General features: G+C 38.6%; 2 protein-coding genes across 7 annotated transcripts in view; both read right to left on the bottom strand.

Annotated features, from left to right (window-relative positions):
- Positions 1-1,022: 1,022 nt before the first annotated feature.
- On the bottom strand, positions 1,023-23,435 carry LOC121947079 (serine/threonine-protein kinase 38). 2 transcript variants are annotated; one of them, XM_088082670.1, is made up of 14 exons: positions 23,281-23,435; positions 18,730-18,867; positions 17,190-17,241; positions 16,481-16,603; positions 14,074-14,157; positions 13,855-13,978; positions 12,436-12,590; positions 8,661-8,772; positions 8,405-8,466; positions 6,418-6,535; positions 6,190-6,313; positions 4,704-4,799; positions 4,135-4,229; positions 1,023-4,040 (listed from the first exon to the last, which is right to left on the bottom strand). In XM_088082670.1, exons 2-14 carry the CDS (start codon positions 18,858-18,860, stop codon positions 3,904-3,906), a joined length of 1,413 nt encoding a protein of 470 aa, XP_087938796.1. In that variant the 5' UTR covers positions 18,861-18,867; positions 23,281-23,435; the 3' UTR covers positions 1,023-3,903. The 2 variants fall into 2 exon arrangements, with proteins under 2 accessions (XP_087938796.1, XP_042347902.2); XM_042491968.2 differs by having other exon boundaries at positions 8,670-8,772.
- Positions 23,436-25,011: 1,576 nt separating this feature from the next.
- The window catches only part of LOC121946812 (DENN domain-containing protein 2D-like), a 35,544-nt gene continuing 34,699 nt past the window's right edge, over positions 25,012-25,856 (bottom strand). For all 5 annotated transcript variants that reach the window (XM_042491577.2, XM_088082668.1, XM_042491578.2 and 2 more), the window contains one exon: positions 25,012-25,346. In XM_042491577.2, coding sequence (XP_042347511.2) covers positions 25,279-25,346 — 68 coding nt within the window. In that variant the 3' untranslated portion in view covers positions 25,012-25,278. The remainder of the gene's footprint in view (positions 25,347-25,856) is intronic.

Genomic DNA, 25,856 nt, shown 5'->3' with positions numbered 1-25,856 from the left:
AAAATTATCAAAAAACGTCGTAGTATAGTATGCCGCTCAAAAATCATTAAAACGTCATATTATAGTATATCATTCAAAAATCTGCAAAAACGTCCTGAGTATAGTATGTCCATCAAAAATCCTCCAAAACGTCATAGTTATAGTATGTCACTCGAAAATCAAAAACATTATAGTATAGTGTCGTTGAAAAAATCATCAATAACCACATTGTAAAGTCATCCAAAACTTATACTCTGTTGGTTAAAAAAAATCAGCAAAAACGTCACAGTATAGCATGTCGTTAAAAAATAACCCAAAACATTATAGTTAAGGATGTTGCTCAAAAATCATCCAAAACGTCAAATTATAGTATGTCACTCAAAAATAAAAAAAGTCGTCAAAGTATTGTATGTCATCCAAAAATTACCCAAAGCGTCATAGTATAGTATGTCGCTCAAAAATAATATAAAATGTCATAGTATAGTATATTGCTCATAAATAATCCAGAACATCATAGTATAGTGTGTTGTTGAAAAATCATCAAAAATGTCAATGTAATGTTGCTCAAAAATCCTCCTAAAAGTAATAGTATAGTACATAGCTGAAAAATCACCAAAACGCCATAGTGTAGTATGTCGCTGAAAAATATTCAAAATAGTCACAGTATGGTATGTTATCCGAAATTCACCTAAAACGTCATAGTGTTTTTTTGCTGAGACTCTGCCCTCTGCCTGGATCTCCTTATTCTCTGTGTTGGGGCAGTTATGGTCGTGTACCCGCACACGCTCAGGTGAGGTCATGGCTTTATAAAGAGGTGCCAGACAAGAGACGCAGCGCTGCAAAAAACACAACCAGTGAGGTAACAAGCCAAACCAAAGTGCATCTTGGGTTGGCTCTACTTCCACACTTACTGGTGAGCTTCTTTACAAACAGTAAACGGCAATCCTGCAGCGCTGACCTTAAAGAGACACACCAGCTGAACGAAGACACTTCATGCTACACACCGTCATTCATCCACATGTGGTGAAGGAGGACACAACACATTAAGTGCAGAGTAATTCATTGTCAAATAGCAGAAAACAATATAACAGCCGCGCGCTACAAAGAGAACAGTGGTTTAAATAATGTACACCCACCTTCCCAAAATCCCTCACTTCTGACTCTGGTACACAATGACACGGAGAGCATACACACAGCTGAGCATCACTCGTAGAAAACAACATAAACATCTTCAAGCAACCTGACATTGTGTTGTTTTTACTGAGCATCATCACATCCCCACACACACACACACACACACACACACACACACACACGCCAAGTGGCATTATCAATAAAAGTCATTCCATGTGCTCTATTGCTTTAAGCTGACCCATCTGCTGTTTGGTGAGAGCATGCAGAGCAGGAGCATTAAGCTCCGCTGCGTGCTTTTCTAAAATGCGTTACAATGCGCTGAGCTTCATCTACACACTACCTGAATACACAAAGTTTTATACAACAGACGACAAGAAAGACCTTCAGACTCAACTGTCACATGTGGAAGCCCATTCTTAGCAACAAAAGAAGAAAAAAAGATGGGATAGATGGGAAAAAATGCATTTAAAACAATTTCTTATTTAACTCTTTGAAACCTGGATCTACATCACTTTTCGTGTGCTGCATTCAGATGCCTTTTACAGGTATTTAAACCTTTGAACTAATTTTTTTCCAAAAAATTATGAGGAAAAAGACCATGTGAAGAAATGTTAGTAAGAAATGTTCCACAAATTGCTAGAAATAAGTGGATTTAGAAAATATTTTGTTAAAAAGCTAGGGAAAAACATTTTTTTAATTATCATAACTATGTGATTTCAATTATGTTACAGAATTATTTTAATTTTCCCTTTTCAGGTTAATTTTTGTTTTTTGTTTGACCTTTTGTCTTTTTTTCTTTCTTTTTAAAAAAATATTTTCAGGGTAATTTTTGAGTAGATTCTCTTGCTAACTTTTGGATCATTCCTTGCCATCTTCCCATGTTTTTGACAGAATCAGGAGAAATTGCTCAGGTTTCAAAGGGTTAAGTTACAGTTATGAAAAAATGAATGGTCTTGGAATATAATGATCTTTTAAAATCAGTATTGCGTGATGGTATGTGAGGTTTCCACCTCACAAATCTCATTATATGGTTTTAGTCATAGGGGAAAGGGAAGACTTTGACATGCAACTCATTTTGACCAGAAATTTTGACCAAAAAGTTTTGTAGACATAAAACAGAATTATTACATTTGCCAATGTTAGAACGTAACTACTAAATAAATCCAAATTCTGAGTCAAGATTATGTTGAAAATCAATATTTTCACTTGTTTTGAAGTCCTAATTTTGACTTGATAAATCAAAGTTAAAGTTTGACTTGGGCACACTTTTGACTAAATTAAAATTATCATTAATTATGTCAATATTATAAAAGTAAATTCTAACTTTGTTCATACTTTTGATGTAAGATCTCTATATTTTTTTCTTTTACTGTTCTAACTCTTTGTCTTTTTTGTCCTTGTTTCTGGGGAAAATGGGCTTCCATAGTTACACCTAATGTGTCAGGACACAGATAGAAGAAAAAAGTGTTCCTGGCTACATTCACACCAACAGCATTTGGAATTATTGTGGAAAAAAATCTATAAACCTTAATTTACATTCATTTTAAATGACAGCATTTTGGATATTGTGTTCACTGGAAGATGTTTAGCCCTGTGCTTCTACATTTCAACAGGAAGTCCACAATAAATCCACAGTCACGGATCCATTCTGTCAACTAATCCACAGGTCAAACTGAGTCTGTAAGAACAGCATCAGCTGAAGTTCGCATGGGAACATATTCTGTTGTATTTCATACAGTCTGTGGGTCTGTTTCATGACGATCTCGGCTTGCCCACCCCAGTAATACTAAAAATCTGAGTTTGTAACATGTTCATGGCATTAAAACTTCAGTTTGGAAGTACCGTCTTCACTCCCCTGTCAAACCCATGTGTGGACACAAGCTTACACTTTCCAGTCAATTAAAAAAAATAACAACACCCAATCCAAACACAAATCACTGAGCTGCAGGCCTGACTGTACTGGAGCATCACACATCACATAAGGTGCTCGGGATTTTTCAACTTAAGTGGGTCATTGTGAAAATGTAACAAGACTCTTGTGTTTGTTCCACAAAATACATCGCTCTTAAATTCACACGTTTCAACAAGCAAAAGTTGCAATTATGAATCTATAGAACTAGAGTTTGAAGGTAGAGAGGAAATGAGGTGACAGAGAGACGAAGCAGAAACATGATTGAGCTCACAGTCTTTGGTTAGGTCAGAAGCCAGCAGCACTTTAGAGAAGCCTCATAGTGAGCTCTGTTAGGAAACCACGAGAAACATTTGGACAGAATCCCTGAAGAGCACCTGATTCACTTCAAGTGACCACTTAATGCAAAGTTTGAGTTGACAAGTCAACAGAAAAAGGGCAAAAGGAGTGGATGTCCTGGTTTGGAGGGAGAAGAGCCCTTGGTAGGTCCAACAGACTGGTGCTGGTTTACAGAGAGGGAATGTAATGGATGCTGGTGTCAGGAGGGAAGACATCCCACTGCAACCACTGGTGGAAGGCAAGTGGACACAACCCCAGTCACTTCAATCCAGTTCAGTCTTCATGTTTGTGTGAGCAGAAAGTATAAAGGTACCCTCGGAAGCATCAGAGAAAGTGAAGACCTGCAGAAATGAAGGCAGCAGTTCCTGGAAAGCAACTCAGTGAGACTGAGCCCCTTTATTTGCAGAGTCCCGCGTGAAAAGAGTCCTCGTCACTCAGGTAACACAGAGGACAGACAGCAGAGTTCTGTCCTCAGACAACAGGGGTTTGGACGAATCTTTCAGGTTTCATGGTGGTGTTGGATAAAGCCTCTCTGGAGGGGTTCATCTCTTGCTTGACTTCATGTAGGATGGTATCGCTCCTCGAGCAGTCAGGCCTTCGAAGCGTTTGTAGGTGTAGTTGATGAAGACCCAGTCCTTGTTCTTCAGGTCCGCCTCGGTCTGGTTGGACACCGGGGCAGCTGAAAGAGGAGAAGACACAGAAGTTTTGAATGATTTTGCATAACAGAGGTGAAAAAGGAAATGAGAGGTGTTGAGGAGAAGCAGGCAGCGTACCTGTTGGTGTGAGGATATCTGAATCAGGGAACTCATCGAAGTTCGAGGTGTCGTCGATGCTTTTGATCTCTATGGGAATGGCAGCAGGTCTCTCTCTGCAGGACACATCAGTGGAGTCAGAGGAAAGAGTTGGACAAGTGAAATTTGCAGGATGAGAACCAGCACGGGTTTTTATCTGCTTAAACCACTCAACTCAACAGGCTTATATTTGGGAGAGGCTTTTATTTCCGTTTACATTAAAGTCTTGATCAGCAAATACAAAAATGCAATCAAATGCTTTATTTAAACCTCTTTTTGCTGGTATTATTCTCCTTTGGTGCTCATGGTTTCAGTAAAATGAACTCAGTTTTACAGCATTAAAGTAAAGCTGATTTACATTTTAAAGAGCACACTGACACAGTGACAGGCTGCCTGTCCCTCCTCTATTTTTAACTATTTCTGGTGTCTGTTTCATTTCTTTGGTTTTGTTTACACAACATTCAAAATAAAGACAAGGATAAAGGGGAGGATTTCAGCTGTGTCACTGTAATAACTGTCCTTTAACATGAACATGTTTTAACAGTCCCCACCTGATATGGTCGTAGTCCACCCCCTCGAAGAAAGGATTGGACTTGATCTCCTCCACACCTGCAGCACCGATCCTGTGCTCCTCCTCACAGCAGAACCTACTCACAACAGCAATCACTTAACATCACACACTTTCAACCATTCAGAACAGACTATTTCAGGTGCCAGGTGTGCTGAGATAACTTTAAAAACGATGCATCCATTGTCAGTTTACAAAACAGGTCCAATCACTGATACAGATAACTGTTAAGAAGGGCTGGGATCATTTAAAAATTACAATACCTGTACCAATAGCAGTATCCTGAAAGCTACACCTGTACCTACAGACATTTTGCGGGCTGTTTTTGTAATTATTGTAACCTGAAATGCCTCATTTTGCAGCAGCTATTCTAAAAAATGGTGAAGCAAGTTGTGATTATTTTATGGTTAGGGTCAGAGTTTCTTTTTAGCATGAGAGTTTGTGTTTTTTAAAGTAACAATTACATAGGGTGATATGATGCATTTTCAGGGCCAATATTGGTGTAAAATTAAAAAGAAATGTTTTTTTAAAGAAAATCTGGTCTAAAGTTTTCTTTGTCCAAGTCAGAGTCAGTCAGGAAGATCAAATAACAGCAAGGTCGATGAGGATCAAATGGGTCGACCTGATAGTAAAGACAGTGATCGACAGGAAGAAAAGATGACATCACTGATAAGGGGGGCACAGATAGGAGAGAGCGACAGCGTGCGCCCCACAGCTTCACTGTCAGGTGAGGGAGACCTCAGAGTGTCTCTGACAGCTTGACAGCAGTTGTGACACTTTATAGTTTAACAGCACCAACAGTTACTCAGTGCAATAATCTGTGTCCAGTCTTCTAAATTAAATCATTATTAACTGTTCGTCTGAAATAATAAGTGTCCTCACTATGAAAGACATTAAAATTGGCCTGCTTTGTGCTCCAGGAAAGGGCTCCACTCGGGTGTTCCAGGGCCACTCACACCGACACCAAAATTGCTCGACTCAGTTGATTAACCCGTTAATAACCACTGGTTAAAAATAGCCTTGTGCTGCTGACAGTTACCCTGTCACTGTGGCTCTGTCCCAGGTGCAGCAGCAGTGTCATGATAGTAACAGAGACAGAGAGGGGCTGAGTGGATCAATATGCTGTGCACAGCTGTACATGAAATTAGTTGCACATAATGCCACCACCATTCATTTGGTGGCGTCCTGGCACACTGACCTGCCAACTCTGTCAACTTCACCACACTACAGACTGTGTTACGTTATAGCTGCTGTTGTGGTGGGTCATTCACACGTCACATTCAGGTCCGGGTACAAGAAGGATCTACTGCAGATATTGTTTCACTAGAGAAGTTTCAATACTGCTTAGTACTGGTTTATTTTTATCTTAAAGGTATCACGTACCCATACCCAGCCCTAATGACAAGTGATTGCATCAGTGATGTGACACAGGTGAGAGTGATGTAAGATGAAGAGAGGTGTGTTCCTGCCTGAGGATCAGGTCTTTGGCCTTCTCTGATATAGGCACTTCTGGAGGAAAGGTCAGCGTCTCCCGCCAGTTCATCACTTTCCTGTAGGTCTCCTGAGGCGTCTCGGAGCAGAATGGAGGGTAACCTGCAGCAAAAACACCAAGCAGCCTTTAAAGCACATCTGGGCTCACCTGAAACCCCCTCTGGGTGAAAAAGATATTCCATTCCATCATGCCATCCAGTTATTACCTATCAGCATCTCATACATGATGACACCCAGGCTCCACCAATCACACAGCTTGTTGTATCCATTTTGCATAAAGACCTCTGGAGCGATGTAGTCTGGGGTTCCCACTGTGGAGAAAGCCTGCAGAGGAGGAGGAGGAGCACGGGACAACAGGATAAACTTTAAAAAAACACTAAAATGCCCCTAAAAGTAATCTCTGAGCTCCTTTCATTGATGTGATGTGGGCTGGACTCAGTTGAAAAGGCTATTTCTGTGCATCGATCAGGATTTCGCTATAGTGGATTCAAACTAAGAGGACAGCGGCGCATGCATTAAGGAGAGCTGGATATTGTGTGCAGAGATGGTGCTGCTCATTCCTACACCCTGGAAAAGCCTTTTGGAGTAGCGATGCCCGGGTCAGCACCCACCCGACCTTTTACACTTTTTGATCCACCTGCCTCAGCCTGTGATGTTGTCGATACCTGCATCACTACTGTGCAGACTTCCTGAACAAGCTTCAATGACTTCCAGTCTTACTATAATTCACACTGTATATGCTGTAATTTATTCAATGTATTTGCTCTTATTAATGGAATCACTCTGAATCAACACCCCCAGATATGGATTAAGTAGCTCATGAAAAATGAAGTTTTAGTACTTCAAGGTTTTTAACATTTTGAACAACAAACGGCAGTGTTTTTGCTTTCAGATAAATTACTGAAATGATTCAGATTGAAATGATTAAATGATCAACATGCAGATTTAATTAATGCTCTCAAATTCCAACACTTCTTTCAAGACATTTACTTTTTTCTTTCTCTATAAATAATAATAATAATAATAATAATAATAATATTTTTAATTCCAGACATTTGGATATTTTAATGCCTGTGAAGCAAGTGATGAAGTATTGTGTCAATGAATGCAATCATTTGTGAGGCTGGATGTTTTAAATAATGTTACAAATATGATATCTTATTTTCACAGACCTTATTTGAGAAAAAACTAAAAACAAACACAAGTCAGCTGAACAAAAAGTTTTCCATATTTAAATACAGTCTAACACTATTATTATTACCTATACCTATCAAGTATGGGGGTGTGTTACCCAGCCCTGATTTATTTCTTTATATCTTTTGGGGCAAAATATTTCGGTCTCTGGGAGGGAAAAACTGTCATGGCCATTTTCACAGGGGTCCCTTGACTTCTCACCTCAACATATCAGAAAGAAATGGGTTCTTTTCTTTACAGACACGCCCACTTTATGCTTGTCTCATGCAGTTTTAAGCAAAAAATGTATTTTTTTTGCACACAGTACAAATGTGTTGTTTCTGCCTATTCAAGTCAAGTCTCTAAAGTTCTCTAAACAGTGTTGGAATTAAATAAATCTGATATAAAGGAAAGGTGAGACTCTTCTGAATTAAATTTTGCCAACTGTATTCATATTGATGATGTTAGTCCCCACAGTCACCATTTTTCTAATCTAACATCACTGTATGAAATGAACTACAGTTCTGTCTAAGATAATCACAGCCTTATAAAACTTCACAGCCACAAAACAAAGACCTTGAGTATTCAGAGGACAGATGGCTCTAAGAAATATATTTACAACAAGAGGGTTTCTCAGCAGATTCCAAAACAGAAGTGCTCGCCATCCAAGCAACGAAAAATGTCATTCTTACAGAAATCTCACAATTTCTCAAGTTTTTGATCCCAAATTATGGTATGGATTTTGGTGTTCCTGAATGTCTTGGTGTTTCCATGTGGTATTCTGGAGGGGTTTTTGACCGTTTTTATAATTTCTCCAGTGGTCGAATGTGTTTACATTTAGCAACAAAACTGGCTATCATCTACTTTCATCATAATGTTCCAAGCCCTTGGACACTCTAAACTTTTGGGGCAAAATATTTCGGTCTCTGGTGAGAGTAAAATTTGTGCTGTACTCATTCATATGTCCCATACATAATTAAACTGCTGTCAAAGAGAAATGACATGTGTGTCCAGGCGTACCAGCTGCCTCCTGTTCCTCTTCCAGGTCTCTGCTTTCCTCTTGGAGTTCATGTTCTGGAAGGCTGTGGAGACATGAAGAGAACGGTTACGCTACTGATGAAACACACATATCTCTCATACAGGCTTCAGTAATATGTGATCATTCTTGCTATGTATGTACAGTATGTAAAAATGGTAATGAAATGAGTCATTTGACATGTATAATTGTGAGTGTCATGCAAGATCTAAATGAAATAAATGGAAGGGGTTGCCTGACTTTGCTTACTGAGGTCACTGGGCAGGCTGTGGTTCAGGTTCTTGTAGAACTCGGTGCGGTGAGCCCTCTTCAGCCCCGTGCACAGACCAAAGTCAGACAGCTTCACATGACCCTGGAAACACAAAACACGCTATTGTACCTCCTCAAGTCTGCAGCACATGGTGATGTTTTAACAATATGAGCACATACTCATGTTGACGAATTCAAAGAGGTATTTCACTGCTATACAAATGTTTTTACAGAAAAACGAGTCATCTATGCAGCACAAAAAATGCAAATACTTAATAAAATAGAGCTACATGTCCAGAGGAAAGACAGCAGTATTTGCTTTTGCTCAAGAGGTAGAAAACCTACAACTACCAGAATGCATTGCACTGCAGCAGATCAATAAATGCCCCCACTAGTGGGTGATGTACAAAAATATGGCAGCTGGCTGCATTCCCTTCTTTTAACAGACTCTTGCTGGAAAATGAGCAGCAAAGTCTGAACGGGTAAGATGAGGGGAAGTTTACCACAGTTCATTTAAACTCCCACACACACTGTTTTGATACTAAAGTATTTAAAAATCTGTGAGGTATCCTTTATGTGCTGGAAGCTCACCTATGGCATCAGTGTCTAGCTGATCAAATTGTGGACATCATCTAGAGCAGGCATGTCAAACTGGTCCACAGGGGGGCCGGTGTGGCTGCAGGTTTTTGTGCCAACCAACCAAGAGCACACAGTTTGACCAATCAACTGTCTGAAGACGGAGATCAGTTGATTAAATGAGTCAAGTCTGGTGTGCTGCTACTTGGTTGGAAACAAAACCTGCAGCCACACCGGCCCCCCTGTGGACCGGTTTGACATGCCTGATCTAGAGCAAATGAGAGTGAGAAGAGGGGCTGTGCCTAATTCCAGTGCAGTAAAAGAATCACAGCTGATGTTTTTCACAAGGGGTGTGAATCTCTCAGTATCTCACGATTCGATTCAATTTTGATTCTTGGGGTTACGATTTGATTCAGAATCGATTCTCAATTCAAAGCGATTTCCGATTCAAAATCAATTCCTGATTCAAAATACAGTAGGTGTAATTTCAGGATCTACTCCAGTCTGTTTTGCCAGTGGCATATTATGTTATGAAAACAAAGTGTGTATGAAATTATGGAGGTTTTATTATGTACAAGTTTTTTTGTTGTAGAAAACCTTTCTCCAAAGTGTTGGGAATCAGAAATTGTAAAAAAAAAAAAATGTAATTATAGTTCAAAAAATGGACACACTTTTCAAAAAAAAAAAAATCCTATAGTTTTTTTTGAAGTTGTTTGTGTATTATCTGTGCTATTCTGCACAGCAGCTCCTCTCTGTGATGATGCAGAGGGCCACATCACACTCCTGACACTTCAGAGAGGGCCCTGAAGCTCCTGCCTGCTCTGCCTGCAGTGAACACAGAGTTTACATCCATATGAGGCCCTGCTGCTTGTTACACTGTCTCCTGATTTACCCTTGTCTCATTATTATTATTATAGGTGCTACCAGAGTTTATTCTAATGCACGAGTCGCTACCAATAACACAGAGTGATAGATACAGTAGGATTAGACCAATCACAGTGCAGTTTCCTCGAGATGACAAACCTCTGACCTCTCCATGGAACCATGGGAAGCCTATATGGTGATTAGCATTGATGCTAATATACTTTTATCATCGAAATATTAATAAAATACGGACAGAGGAAACCCAATATCGGATCTATCATCATGTATTTATTGAACAAGGTCCCGTAAAAACACCCTTATTCCCAGGCTGGATTCTGAGGCTTCTAAAAGAGCTACTATGCATTGGAGACATCCCTCTGAACGGCACAGCTGGCAGATTTCACTGGCGAAACAGGTTAGGCGATCCGACAAGACTTTTCTAAATGATAAAAATTTTAGAGGGTTTACGAATAGTCTGTATTTAATAAATATAGTCTATAATCGACGTTTAGGATTTTTGAACCGATTCTGAATCGTTAAAACGAGAATCAAGATTCTTAAGTGAATCGATTTTTTTCCCCACCCCTATTTTTCACAATCATTGTTTGTCTCAGACAGAGACCTCACTGTTGTCTTTGAGTACCTGTCCCTGTGCTCCTCAAAGGTCCATTCATTTTTTCTTGTGGAACAAACAAGGTGTAAACTAGGGCTGCAAAATTATTCTAATATTAATCGCAATCATGATTTCAGCTTCCTACAATTAAATAAAAATAATCAGCTGCAAAACTGTCATTTAAATGTGTGCTTTGCTCATACAAAACTCAGTTGTAAATCAAATCTAAACAAACAGCAGCCTCCACTTTTGAGGAACTGTCATGCCACTGTGCGTGCACCCTGCCGCTGCAGTCGGTGAAAAACTTCCCTGAATGTTTCCACTGCAGAAAAGCAAAACAAAAACCAGCCATTGTTTGGACAGAGGAGAGAACAAACCACATGCAAAATCTGCACGAGACCTGTGCGTTAGCTAACATTAGACCTTGTCCAGCCCAAACATTCACTGACCCTTCAGCGTGTTATGGTACCGAGACCGCTGCAAAAAAAGAAGTCTATCTTTAATAATGTTCTTTATATATATATATATATATATAGAGAGAGAGAGAGAGAGGGGAAGAACCTTATCTTAACATGGAAATTAAAACCAGTCAGTCATTTTCTGTAACCGCTTGTCCTCGTAAGGGTCGAAGGGGGGTGGAAGTTAAAACCATGCAATAAAAATGATTTGTCCCTAAAAACAACAAATAATGGTGAGACAGAATCATGATCTCAATACTGATTTAAAAAAATGTATTAGCATTTTGGCCATAATCATGCAACTGTAATGTATACCCACATTGTGAATGCGCTGTACATAGCAATAAAGTAAAAAGGACCAAAGCTTCATCCAAGGATGATGGAATTGTTTCAGCACTAAACCTTAGTATTAATTTAACAGCTATGTCTTCATAACATGCAGCAAAGAGCTTCACAGTGATAAAGTTGACATGATGCAATAATTTCAAATTGAATAACCCCACTTATGGTCACAACACCCAAGCATGAGAAACAAGAAGTTGAATGAAAATGTAAATGGACAGTGTGTATGTTACAGTAACATCCACACTGTCCATTTACATTTTCATGATGGTTAACTATAGCTTTTTATTACTATTTTTACTACCTGTTCAAGGTAGAAATATCTCACTCTTATGCTGCATTGCCATGCTGTATATAACTTCTGATCGCATAAAGGGGGGAAAGAGTGGTCTTGCTTCTGAGCTGGGACCGGAGGTAGTAACAGCCCCATGACAAACGAGTTTGAAGGACAATGTAAAGCTGGAAAGACGTGACCATGAACCATGCTTTTTAAAAAGCTGCTGTTTGAATAGCAGCTAATTCAAAGAAGAACAGCAGCCGTAAAAGGCCATAAACTGGGAAAACAATGAGATTCAGGAGGTCCTTACCCTCCGGAGAGAGGACGAGATCAGCTGTCATATAACAGAGACGGTAAATAATTGTGACTGATGTGTTATGCCTTTGTTATTGTTCAGAAAGTGCTGCTGACGTATAAATGGATTGTCATGCTAGAGGCAGACCCTCATGTGTTAAACGTCATGCCCATTATGCCTCCTTTGATTGCGATGCCGAAATGCAGTGTATCGCGTACACACTGGAGTGGAATAATGCTGCTTTCATTTGGTTTTGTGTAAACATGCAGGTGCGGTACAAAGGCGGGACTTTGTTGCGGCCCTATGACGCCATCTCTGTGTGAAAGCGGCTTATGGCTCACCCTGGAGTCCAGCAGCAAGTTGTCTGGTTTGATATCTCTGTGAATGAAGCCCAGCTGGTGGATCGAGTCGATAGCCAGCACCGTCTCTGCTATGTAGAACTGAGTGGCCTCTTCTGTCAGGGTGTCCTTCTTCATCAGCAGAGTCATCATGTCTCCTGCAACACGACAGCAGACACCACAGTCACACCAGCACTCATCATGTTGCCATGGACACAAAGCAGAGAAACTTTAGGACCGAAGTTTGCAAGGATGACCATTATTCATTGCGTTTCTATGCAAAGACTGCATTCAAATCAAACTCTGCCACGACAGCAGTGTTTCCAACCAACAGCACTGTCTTTCAGAGGTTGTAGTGAGCTGACTTTTGAAGCTAGAAGACATTGGAATTATATTAAATTAGAAGACCTGAGGAATCTAATGAGACCAAATGTGTCATGCTAGCTTGTCGGGAAGGACAGTAAATAACATTCTTAAGTTAGGCTACATTTTGGCAAGGGAAAAACTGTCAAGGCCATTTTCACAGGGGTCCCTTGACTTCTCACCGCAACATCACTGTATGAAATGAACTACAGTTCTGTCTAAGATAATCACAGCCTTATAAAACTTCACAGCCACAAAACAAAGACCTTGAGTATTCAGAGGACAGATGGCTCTAAGAAATATATTTACAACAAGAGGGTTTCTCAGCAGATTCCAAAACAGAAGTGCTCACCATCCAAGCAACGAAAAATGTCATTCTTACAGAAATCTGACAATTTCTCAAGTTTTTGATCCCAAATTATGGTAAGGATTTTTCTGTGGTGTTCCTGAATGTCTTGGTGTTTCCATGTGGTATTCTGGAGGGGTTTTTGACCGTTTTTATAATTTCTCCAGTGGTCAAATGTGCTTACATTTAGCAACAAAACTGGCTATCATCTACTTTCATCATAATGTTCCAAGCCCTTGGACACTCTAAACTTTCAAAGTTTGAACAGGCACCTCAAAAAAACACAACGTTTACTACAGATCAATGACCAAAAAAAAAACTGGCACCATAACTGAGCTGCAACTCAAATAAGGTTTCAGCTTTCAGATGATGTAAACCACTTCCATGTGGCATCAACTGTTAGCCTGCTATCTCCCCATGAATATCACCTGCCCCGCCTCGAAAAAAGACAAAAATGGGTCTATGATAAGAGAGTAGAGGAGGTGAATCCATCATGTGTCTATTTGCCTAATCTTCACTGCTCTCTAGATGCAGTGGAAATGCAAGCAGAATTGGCGTAGGTTCAATTTTTCCTTTAACTTTTTGGTTAAATATCTATTATGCTCCCATGATGACCTATTATGGTAAAAAGTCAGTCAGTTTATGGTGCCAGAATGCCAGTGTTAGCTAAGGTTAGCTGGCTTGTGTTGTGTTGTAGGGTTACAGAGTCATACCTCCAGGCAGGAACTCCATGATGAGGTAGAGGTTCATCTTATCCTGAAAGCTGTAGAACATTTTGACCACCCACAGGCTGTCTGCCTCCACTAGAATGTCCCGCTCAGCTCGGATATGACCAACCTAACAACAAAGAGGGACACACACACACACACACAGTCAAAGACGTCTTACTGATGCAACATCAGCATTCCAGAGCGCGTTTTCTTCCCCCTCACCTGTTCTTTCTCCAGCATGTCGGCTTTGCGGAGGATCTTCATTGCATAGACATGTCCGGTGTCCTTTTTCTGCACCAGACGAACCTGAAGGCAAAAAACAATGCGCATATCAACCACGCCAACAAAGACTCCTTCAATGGAAAACTAAAATAAAAACAGAAAAAGTCTTATCTGATAAGGAATTTAGTACATGTGTGTCTGAGTTGATAGATTTCAGACCCGGGATGTTTGGAGGAGCAGACAGAGAAAAACGCTCTGATCACAGACATTGATGAGATGAGTAAGGCATGTGGTGCAGTGTGCCTGCCTCTGCTATCATACACTGAGGAAAACCTGGTTTCTATTAGCATTATGTCTCCACACTTGTGATATGTTGGCTTGCCACTTGGTTTGTTTATTTTAGTGATCAGTTCAGGGAATTAATGGCATCTGTGTACTGACAGTCATCAACTGGGACACTGAAAACCACTAAGCAAAACAACAACACCTAAACTTTCTCAGCAGGCCACACTTATATATGCATATAGGGTGTCCTCCCCTGTGTGCTACTGTGATGCAGGATTTCACAGATTATTGAAGGTGTGTCTATCTCTCAGGATCATAATGGCACACACGAATCATGTCATGAGTGATATATACAGGTGCATCTCAAAAAATTACAATATCATGAAGAACTTCATTTTTCTTTGTAATTTAATTCAAAAAGGTAAACTTTCATACATTGTATATTCATTGCACATAAATTGAAATATTTAAGTCCTTTTTTTGTTTTAATTTGGATGATTATGGCCTACAGCTCATGAAAATCAGAAATTCAGTATCTCAAATTATTACAATATTTCCTAGGATCATTCAAAAAATTATTTACAAAACAGAAATGTCCAACTTCTAAAAGGTATGTTCATTCATACACTCAATACTTGGTTGGGGCTCCTTTACCAGGAATTCCTGCATCAATGCGGCAATCAACCTGTGGCACTATTGAGGTGTTATGAAGCCGATGTTGCTGTGATAGCTGCTTTCAGCTTGTCTGTATTTTTGGGTCGGTTGTTTCTCATCTTCCTTTTGACAATACACTATAGATTCTCTACCGGGTTTCAGGTCAGGCGAGTTGGCTGGCCAATCAAGCATAGAAAAATCATGGTCAGCTAACAACTTGGACTTCAAACTTCTGTGCCTCCCCACTCTTCCTCCAGACTCTAGGACCTTGATTTCCAAATAAAATGCATAATTTGCTCTTATCTGAAAAAAGGACTTAGGACCACAGAGCTGCAGTCCAGTTCTTCTTCTCCTTGGCCCAGGTAAGACACCTCTGATGTTGTCTCTGGTTCAGGAGTGGCTTGACATTTGGAATGCGTCTATTTTAGCCCTTTTCCCGAAGACATCTGTGTGTGGTGGCTCTTGATGCACCAACACTAGCTTCAGTCTACTCCTTGTGAAGCTCTCCCAAGTTCCCAAATTGACTTTTATTGACTTTTCTTTCTTCTGGACAACTGTCAAGTCAGCAGTCTTCACCATGATTGTGGTTGTGTATACTGAACTAGACTGACAGATACACAGTATTTTTACTGTTTGAATAGTAAATGAAATATTCCAATACTTTGAAACATGTTTTTTCACTTTTTTCTAGTTGTAAGTCATAATCATTGAAAGTAAAACAGAAAAATGCTTGAAGCACTTAAGTTTACATGTGATGAATCTACAATATATCAAATGTTTATTTTCTTGAATACCTGATGAAAAATATTGAACCTTTTCACGATATTCTAATTTTTTGAGATGCACCTGTCTGTGTGTGTGTGTGTGTGTGTATATATATATATATATATATATATATATATATATACTATATATAGTATATATAGTAGAGTTGGAAGTATTATATATTTGCTTTTTCTTTTCACAAAAACAGTGAGGAACAAGAAATGAAATTAGAGGAAAGAAAAGAAATTCAATTGTTTTGTACTGCATTACAAAGGTATTACAAATATGGTAAATGGCAAATGGACTGTACTTGTATAGTGCTTTTGTAGTCTTATTGACCACTACAAGTGCTTTCACTCTACATTGTCACATTCAACCATTCAGACACACATTCACACACTGGTGGCAGAGGCTACCGTACAAGGTGCCGCTTATTACTCAGTAATCATTCACACACACTCACACTCCGATGACGCAGGATTGGGAGCAATTCAGGGTTCAGTATCTTGCCCAAAGATAATTCCAGATGTTGTCCGGTGGAGCTGGGAATCAAACCACCGACCTTCCTATTAGAGGACGACGCGCTCTACTCTGAACCACAGCCCCACCACATATAAGTATTGGGGAATAAATTCTGTATTTTTGAAGCTGCAGCTGTAAAAATCAAAAATAAAAAGGATTTGTAAAAAAGCTTTTTTTTTACCTCTCCAAAAGCTCCACGGCCAATCACCTTCAGGGACTCAAAGTCTTCCAGACCCAGTCGAGTACGCTTTAGACGCAGGAACTCCGTCTCTTTTCTTGCATGCTGAGAGCGCCGGATACGTTTCTGCAGAGAACAGACATGACATGTAAATATACCAGTGTGATACACATCCTCTACTGAACATGATTCATAACAGCTTATTTTTAAGCAATACTAAACTTCACTATTTTACAGTCCCTCCAGGGATTTTAGATCTTATGATGGCAGTGCAACAGTTTTACACCCAAGGAAAGTTGAACTGGAAGAATAACACATTTTCCAGAGAAGTTACAAGCCCAGTTCAAACTTTGCAGCATTTGTCTTTTCAGGCCTGAGGTACAGGGCTTCCAGGGCACAGTGCAAAACTTTTACTCTCTCCTGTGTCCATTGTGCAATAGACATGCTTCATTTGCCCAAAAGGTAATGGTTACCTTGCACCGATGCACTTTTTGCTCACACTTAATCATAGCACTAAATCTTATCCAATCCCATTTTCAACATTCACATATTTTAACACCTTTTTATAGATTTTATTGTTGTGCTGTTCTGTTGATCTGTGCTCAGATGGGTGAAACACCTATGAGAACAATCATTATAAATTCGTCCTGTCAGGGGGTGATTTGTATAACGGTGAACAGATCAAGTTGCTGCGCATGTGTTTGTCATTCACCTCTTCATCAGCCAGGCCCTCCTGATCCATCACTTTCTCCAGCTTCTGCTGCCTGAAGAGAAGGTAGAAGAGGGAAGATTGAAGGTAGATTTATTAGTCAGATTTTAAACAAAGTTTAAAAAAATGAAATCTAATGTGTTCTTGATCCTGCTACATCTTTGGAGTTGAAGATGTGTTACTACTGTTTTATGGAAATTAGGTAGTATATCGTCATATCAGTTACAAAAAGGCAAAAACAGAATGAAGAAAAAGGTGCCTGCTGCATCCAGTAACTACTATTACTAACAAAGAATGGACACACAAAAAACGATGTGAACGCCTTTTCCCAAACAAATACTGGTATTTATAAAGCAGGAATGTGTGGTGAGATCGTGCGTACCTCACGCATTCCTAAAAGCAGTGTACACACAGTTTTAGCTGAAATAGCTGCAGGTTATATGATAAGAAAGAGATTAAATATAAGGTGAAAGATTGAAAACTATGTTTTGAGGTTTAATTTTTTTGCAGCTCACTGTGTTCTGTGACATGTCAATAAAAGCCGCAGTTAATCTTAAATTATTTATTAGAGATTCATTTGAGCAATATTGTTATCTATATTAACCTGTTAGTGATTATTTAATTTTATCATGTGGAGCATTTTGTAAATGTGTATGTGTATGCTACTCATGCTACACATACTGTATATATTTTTATTGTTATTCTCAATTGTGTATATCTCTGTTGTTTATTGCTGTAGCATTGCACACATATTTATATTTTTATATTTTGAACTTACATACTAGTTTTAGGTATTTTTTGTGGCAAAAGGCACAGTTTTAGATTTTACACACTTTAAACCCTCAGCACATTATCCATATTATAATTTAAATATTTACATATATTGATAATTGTCTATTACTATATTTCTTACATTTATGTTTTTAAATGCTTACATACTCATCATATCACACAAAGTAAATTTTCAAATATTTCAATATTTACATACTAGTGCTAATTGTTTACAATAACTACATTTCTATTTTTATATAGTTGGCATCACACGACTGCGATCTCAAAGATTCCTGTTTTTAGGTAATGAAGTATGCATTCCATTGCATCCTCAGGGCTCCAATTCTACTGTATTAAAACTGAAAGCCTATCATCGTCATCATCATTAGGTGAATGGAACCTGTATTTGAAACAATAACCCAGCCTTCACGCTAACTAAACTAGAGGAGAGCAGTGATGCGTTCACTCTGATGTAACTTGTCATAACAGGAAGTGGTCTTGCCTCAACTGAATTCTGACAAGAGCCGCACCCCATGATAAAACTCAAAAACACACACACACAAATACAAAGAAAAATTTAAATGTTTGTGTTCCTTCGTGTATGGCAACTTATGAGCAGGGGCAGAAACTATATTGAGTTTTACTTTAAATTAAGTTGCTAGAATCTTGAATACAAGATGATGGCCCTCAAAAATCAGCCTGCAGAGTAAATAGCTGCAGAAAGTCCTCACACAGACACTGAAAAAAGACACATGTAGATCGTGGATGTTACCTCATCTCTCTCTCTTCGTGCTGGGCGATGAGGTTACTGTAGAAGTTCTCCAGGGTCACTTTGGCCATAGTGACCCGCTCCTTGGTGTGGTTACTCATGGAGGAGCACGAGCTCGGGCCAGTCATTGCCATGCTTTACCTGAAAAGACACCCAGACAATGACGTAAGCACAGAGCATTTCCACAGTACAATACATTCCCTGTTAGTCCAGTTCTAGTTCATTTAAGAAGACTCAGAACTAGAACTGTGCTCTTGGATCACTGCGCATTACAGACTCAGGCCTGTCTTTCTCTCTGTTGTTGCCATTATTCACAATAAAGAACTATTGATAAGCAGGCTCATTTCTATACATCTATGATCAGGAGGTACTTTACATTGACCTTTTATGGTTGAATTTGGGCATGTAGAGGCTGGGATATGAGGCTGATCCACATGCACACATTTCTGTGGACTGTGATTTATAAAGGGAACATTGCCTGCAGGTAGAGCTGAGCAACATATCAATATTATGTCAATATGGTAACAGCATAAGCGTTGTCTATTCCTGGTTTTAAATGCTGCAGTTTCTGAACTTACCAGAGTGTCTGTTCTATTATTTGCCTTTGCCTTCTTCGTCATTATATCAACATAATGTAAATATTTTGTGAAAGCACCAATAATCAGCCTACAATATCATCATAATATGATAGAAGTATTTGGTCAAAAATTGATTGAAGTGATTTTTAATTTCTTCCATATCACTAAGCCCGACCTGTGTGCGCAGAGTTTTCTAAATAAAAGATCATTTTTTGGTGCATGCCGTTTTCAGCTTTAGTGTGTGAACACACTTAGTATGGATCCTACGCAGTTTTAGAAATGAGGCCCCAGGGCTCTCAAAAAGTGTAATTTTGAATTGTGATGACGGTTTGCCAAAAGAAAGAGGAAGGAAAGTGGCTGGCTCTGCTGTCTGAGCTGAGCAATGATGATAACATTGTGTAGTTATGAAGAAATGGTGAGGAAACAGATTTGTGCAAGCACTGATGGTGAAGTCTTTCTGTGAGACAGTCAGGTTTTGAGGCAAGCTGAGCCGTAACATGTTTCTACACTTAATGCAAATTTAAGGGTAGTGAAACAACATAATCATGGCACAAAATACTTCTGATGAAAGTACGGTTTATTGTCACTGATTTGTAAACAGTAAATAAAGGTGCACTGACAATGTTAAAGTAAAAAGAAAGTCAGAAAATGAGTGCATGGTAGGTGCACTGATAACTGCAGCCTGTGTAGTTAATTTGACAATTTGAGCGTCACATTAAAACACAAATCTGATACAGCCACTTCAGGGTTCAATGTTAATGTGGGTCAATAATGAACTTTCCCAAAGGCATTTTTTACTTGCCCTACCTGTTAGCAAATATCAACAAAGACTAAGGTTAACTGCCATGGTTAATCTTTATTATATGTTTTAACTTTACAACTTGACATGCCTTTCAAAAACAGCACCATTTTATCCGCCTTTCTCTCAAAGTGCATAATACATAGTTGGGGTTTCATCCACATCCTCTAACGCAACCCAACTAAACTCCTGTTTCCAGGTTGATTCAAATGCTCTCTTGCACTTCAGCTCATAAACATTGTCTACACCTGCCTCAATTTTCTCTCAAGTGCACGGTTGGTACTGTGCATGTGGAACTCCTCAACTCTTCATCTCAGCAGAGATGAGAAGGAAGTGAGATGGCTCACTCTTTAGCTCCTTCCACCATCAGCTCCAGAAAAAAACAATGTTTCATTCTTTTTTATTTTTACCATTGTCCCAGTTGGACAAATGAGTGGCAAGATTAAAGGGATACTTCTCTGATTTTTAACCAGCTTTGTATCAAAACAATAAGTAGTAGGTATAGATGAACTGTGTTAAACTTTCCTAACCAGCGCCTGGATCACACAGTCACGATCAGATGGTTTCACATGGACCATTTCACATCACGTCAGACACATAGCATTGTGTTAGTTGTAGGTTTTTCTACCTTTTGAGCAAAAGCACACTTTCTCTCTGTTTTTGATGGTCATGTAGCACCTAATTTCAAAAGCAAGTATTTGCTTCTTTCTACTACAGAGACAGACTAGTATTATGTCAGTGCCTTCTTTACATCTGTTAAATACTTCTTGAAGTACTTTAAGAAGCCCACAATGACATTTTACTTGCCCATGGCACGAGGACAGTTATAAATGTTGAGCCCTGCATTTTCAGGTTGAATGCATGACTGAAAATTGAAAATATAGTAAAGGAGACAGTTAATCTGATGAGGAAACATCCATGCAACTGGCATGGTTTCCAGGCTCAGTTAATGGATATTATTTTCATTGTGAACAAGAGATGATAGTTAATGATTTAGGCACCTAAGGAGGTGGAATAGGATGAGCATTTCATCTCTTTCTCTCTCTCTTACTCTCTGTTATAAAGGTAAGATTCAGGCTTTTTTCAAAGTTATCTGAAAACAACATGTACATGCCAAAACTGAAAGTTTTTGTACACTGTAATAACACCACTGAACCTGACTTTGTGTATCTAATAGCATTCATTTCAGATGTGTATTATGTTAGATGTGTTAGGGAAATGTCACAGGTCTGAGCTTGTAGTACCCATTTCTCTCCAAAATCAGTGCATGCACGTGGGTTTTTTAAACAAAGGTAAACCTGCTAAAATTTGGCTACAGAATGTATACTGCTTTAGACTTTCCCCTTGGCAGTAGAGCAGAGATGTGTACACAGCACGGCAGAAGACAAGTATGCCTTTCTGTGAGTGTGGGGGTTGTTTTGGTGTGTCTGCTCGAGGTCACGGACAGACTGTAGAACAGGTAAACAGTAGTGAGCAGCATGGACAGAGGTCTGTGAAAGCTTTACGGTGGTTTCTTCTCTTTATATATATATCTCTTACTGATTCAGTCTCTATTTCAAACTTGGTGCAGACCAATTTGGACTGATGTTTTAGTGCTGCGTCACTGCATCTCACTGGTTAGTGAACTGAAATTAGAGGTATCACCCAAGTGTTGTATTCCCATCCATACCGAATAGGGCTGGAGGTGATAAATACCCACAACTACTGCCGAGTCATTTGACCCAGGTGTGAATGACAATTGTACACTTTACCATTGCATTAAAGAGCCAGATTTTAGCGGGTGTCAGCTGTTTTTTTTTGTGTAAACTGAATGAGGCTTCAGTTTGCTTGTTTGACTTTTCTGTCATAGTGTCAAGCACTGCCCAGCTTAAGTGCGCAGAGGTGTCTATTGGAGATGGGTCATCTAAATTATAGATAACATATTTCTTCTCTTCACTCCAGTGGTATCTCACCATGCAGATAGTCTAAAGAGCTGAGACAAAGATATTATATTGAGAATAGTGAATTAATACAATTTTACTTAATAAAAACCATTGTCAAAAATCCGTGGTGGTGTTACTGGTCATAATTCGGTATGCCTAATTTACAGGTCTAATTATATAAACTTCAGGAGCCATTTTGGAAATATTCCATGTATTATTTCTCTGTAACAAATACATTATTATTGATTGATTTTCTTATTGTCAAATGCATGTTTGGTAGGACGCAAACTGTTCAAAACAGTCCATAGCCACCATTGGCTTTAAAACAGTCTAAGGATGACAGTTAACTTTACTGTAAAAGTTGTCGTTTGTTGTAGCTCAAATCAGGCGATAATACAGAACCTAGTAATGCTTGATAATGATAGTATACTTAACATTAACATTACGTGTTATTTAACGCAGTTTGTTCAGAATTTGGACAAGAGCTTATCGTACTGTCTTCCATAAAAAATACACTATAGTGTTGAGGTCTATTTACAAAAGGGTAATGACAAAGATGGGCTAGTTTTATTCCGCTCTTGCCAAAAACAAACTGACCTGGCCAGTGTCAACAACATGCAGCTAGCTAACGCTGCCAAACTTGGTAATTTCGGTTGCAACGTAGCCATACGTGCCATAACCTTATGAGTGAAAGATATTGAGCAATTCAGCTCAACATTAGACGTACTTAACCTTAGCCTTAGTTCAACTGTACTCATAAATTTTGAGTTCGCGTAGTTTTTGTTCAGCCACGGCCTCAAAAACAAATGCTTTAACCTGCTAACGTTAGTTAGCTGGCTAACGTTAGTTAGCTATTAAAGTTCCTGGCTGCGTCAAGTTATGGAGAGAAAGTATGAATCATACCGGATATTTCCTTCAAACTAAAACTGTCACATTTAAATAAAGGACTTTTTCGTCCCACATGCGTTATTTTGAGTTTTATTTTGAAAGTTATTACCAGAAAATCTCGGTAAGCATTTTAATGAGCTTGACAGCCTGAAGTTCCCCAAAGCAAATAGCTATGGGAAAGTTAGCTGGTAAACGTTAGCCGCTTATCTGCTACAACAGCTCAACTCGTTTGTTTTTAAATAGCCAATGATAATACAGAAGGAGTTCACAATTCATTTAGTAAGACAATTAACTAATGACAACGCTCAACATATTGTCTTTTAGTCCTTTCATTCTGTATTTTTGTAGTTGCTCTTTGTTCACTTACCTTGGTCGAAGGTGCGGTGTCTGCCGTCTCTTCCTCTGCTCCGCACGCTGTTGCGTCACTAGCAGTTTGAACTCAAGATGACACCTAGTGGCCAAACCACCGCACAACACCACCACCTCCATCAATATCATCTCCTCCTATTCCCTCTTCACGTGCCTGCTTGTGTGCCATTTATCTGGTGATTAAATTAGTGTTTGGGAGTTTATCAGAGTTCATTGTGACACGTTTGATAAGGAGCTATTTGGCGTATTTTATACACTTTTCATTCTTTTCTTTTTTTAATATATGTAATTTTGACAAGATTGTGTATTTTTGTTTAATATGTGAATTTCCAGCTCTGCTCCTACAATACGTCTAAAAAACACAGTGTAAACAAAATTGTTACAGTCATACTTTTAAGTGAAAAAAAATTCTCCATTGGAACCCATTCAAACGGACATTTTTGATCCCACAGCCACCAAAGCATAAAAACATGCATTGTATTATTTCTGGGTGTGATGTCACAATCAATGTTGTTGCTGGGCTGTGATAAATAATTAATAAATTAGCATGTAGTATATTGAAAATAATTAATAATTTTGTCTTATCTAAAAACACAGTAGCATCACGACAAAAACCTGGCATTAAAAGGGTTAACATTCTGAAAATTAATATTTTCTATTTATAATTAGAAACGGTGTTGCTTAACAAATAACTCAATGAAAGAAGAAAATCATATAATGTATAATATTTTTCATAGCCTCATCTTGGAAAGCACATTTAGAGTATGAGTGAGAGTAAGAACTGACACTGCAGAAAAAATAATACTGCATAAAAATCATATATATGTTTTTTATGCATTATTATTTGATGTTTTTATATTCATTCATATATATATATAAACATGTTGGCATCATGACAAAAACCTGGCATTTCAAAATCATATATATGATTTGTATGCATTATTATTTAGTTTTTATATTTTTATATATATAAATATAAAAACATGGTGGCATCATGACAAAAACCTAGAATTTCAAAACTAAAAAAAAATGATATTTATGATTAGGACTGATGTTAGTTAAAATATTAACTTCATGACAGTAGAAAATCAGATTAAGATATATCTTTTTTTTTTTAAGTTTGATACTGAAAAGCACATTTTGTGCGCAGAGCAATGTGAGTGTGTGTGATTTTAAAGCGGACCCTAAGGATTAATTGGAGTCTCACTCACCACATGATACGCTTCCAGCTGTCCAGCAGCGTATCATGCGGATGCAAAAGCTAGCTTTTGGTGTTTGGATCTTCAACCGAAATTACTGCAAAAGCAGCAATATTTGAGTACTTGAGAATGAGAATGAGCTGTCAATATCACCAGAACAATAGGACAGTAGGGAACTATTAAAAACAAGCATATTTAACATGCAGAGACACCTTTGATCTCACTTCATTTTGCCCTTGTGTGTTTGGATCATTATTTTGGCATACAAACCCAGTTAGAATTTATAAAATAGGTAACTCAGGCATGGTTATTATTTATCTTTTAGACCGGACTGCTGTGTTAAATTTACTGCATTGTTCATAGAAAAGTAAGAGGTTCTATTTTTTTGTTCATCAAGTCAGTCACAAATGAAAAAAGAACTAAAGAAAAGTAAAAAAAGAGAACGAGAGAGCGCAAAACACAGGTTGTTAAATACAAAAGGCTTCGAGTTAGTGGGACTCCTCACCTATTAATCAGAGACTGTAGGTGAGTGGACTTAAAAAAGTAGTCTTTATTTGAAATGATTTTCCTGCTCTTCAGCAACAGACTGTGGCCACAGGCTGAGAACCACCACGTGGGACCGAAGTCTCTCATTGTGCCAGTGTTTCACAGAGTAGCAGCAACATAGCCATACAGTAATTCACACATTGGAACATACTTACATACCAAACTGACACAGGACATGAAACACACAGTGCAACATTCACATCTTATTCCTATGTACTCCTTTATATACAGCCAGGGTCCCAGGCTGAGACCTAGTGTTTCTTCGCCTTGTCCCTTTTCCTCTTCTCCTGGTATTCAAGGATCTTTTTGTGAAATATTCCTGAAGGACAAAGGGCAGGAGCTTCAATTAGTGCACTTTAAAAACATCATGTTGTTTCAATATGAATTCAAGACTTATAGTAACTTATAGTAAAATATGAAATGTTTCTGGATATAACTACACAGTAGCTGCAGTTGTATGGACAATTACTTCTTCAAACTGACTGAAATCATTCAGATAAGAGATTCCAACTTAACAGTTTGCATGAACACTAAGTAAAGTGATCCAATAAGATGTACAATTATGTGCCCTTAAAGCATTAATACAACTTTTTTTGGACTCCTGCAATGTGGTGCTGCTTGCTGTAAAATGTTTGACTTGCAGGAATTATAACTGAATGAGTATTTCTTTTTTTCACAGAAAAAAAGCAGTGGCTCCACCTGTTAGTGTAATTTTGCAGTAAGTAATGCAATTGTAACCTATATCAGTAGACAATCCAATCTATAGATTTTTCCAAAGTATTTTATATGCAGGCTACTGCTACTCAGAACGGTTGCCAAGCTTCTCCAC

Source organism: Plectropomus leopardus, chromosome 9 (genome assembly GCF_026936395.1).
Source record: "Plectropomus leopardus strain MGB_pleo_1.0 chromosome 9, ASM2693639v1, whole genome shotgun sequence".
Lineage (NCBI taxonomy): Eukaryota > Metazoa > Chordata > Actinopteri > Perciformes > Serranidae > Plectropomus > Plectropomus leopardus.
Note: the sequence above shows the minus strand (reverse complement) of the source record. Positions and strands in the feature narration are given on the sequence as shown.

Excerpts from the sequence above, each read along its gene's own strand:
- LOC121947079 (XM_088082670.1), bottom strand. The coding sequence starts at position 18,860 with ATGGCAATGACTGGCCCGAGCTCGTGCTCCTCCATGAGTAACCACACC. Across the intron at positions 14,158-16,480 it reads GCCGTGGAGCTTTTGGAGAG|GTTCGTCTGGTGCAGAAAAA; the intron begins GTAAAAAAAAAG and ends TTTTGCCTTCAG. Across the intron at positions 4,230-4,703 it reads GTGGACTACGACCATATCAG|AGAGAGACCTGCTGCCATTC; the intron begins GTGGGGACTGTT and ends TGTGTCCTGCAG.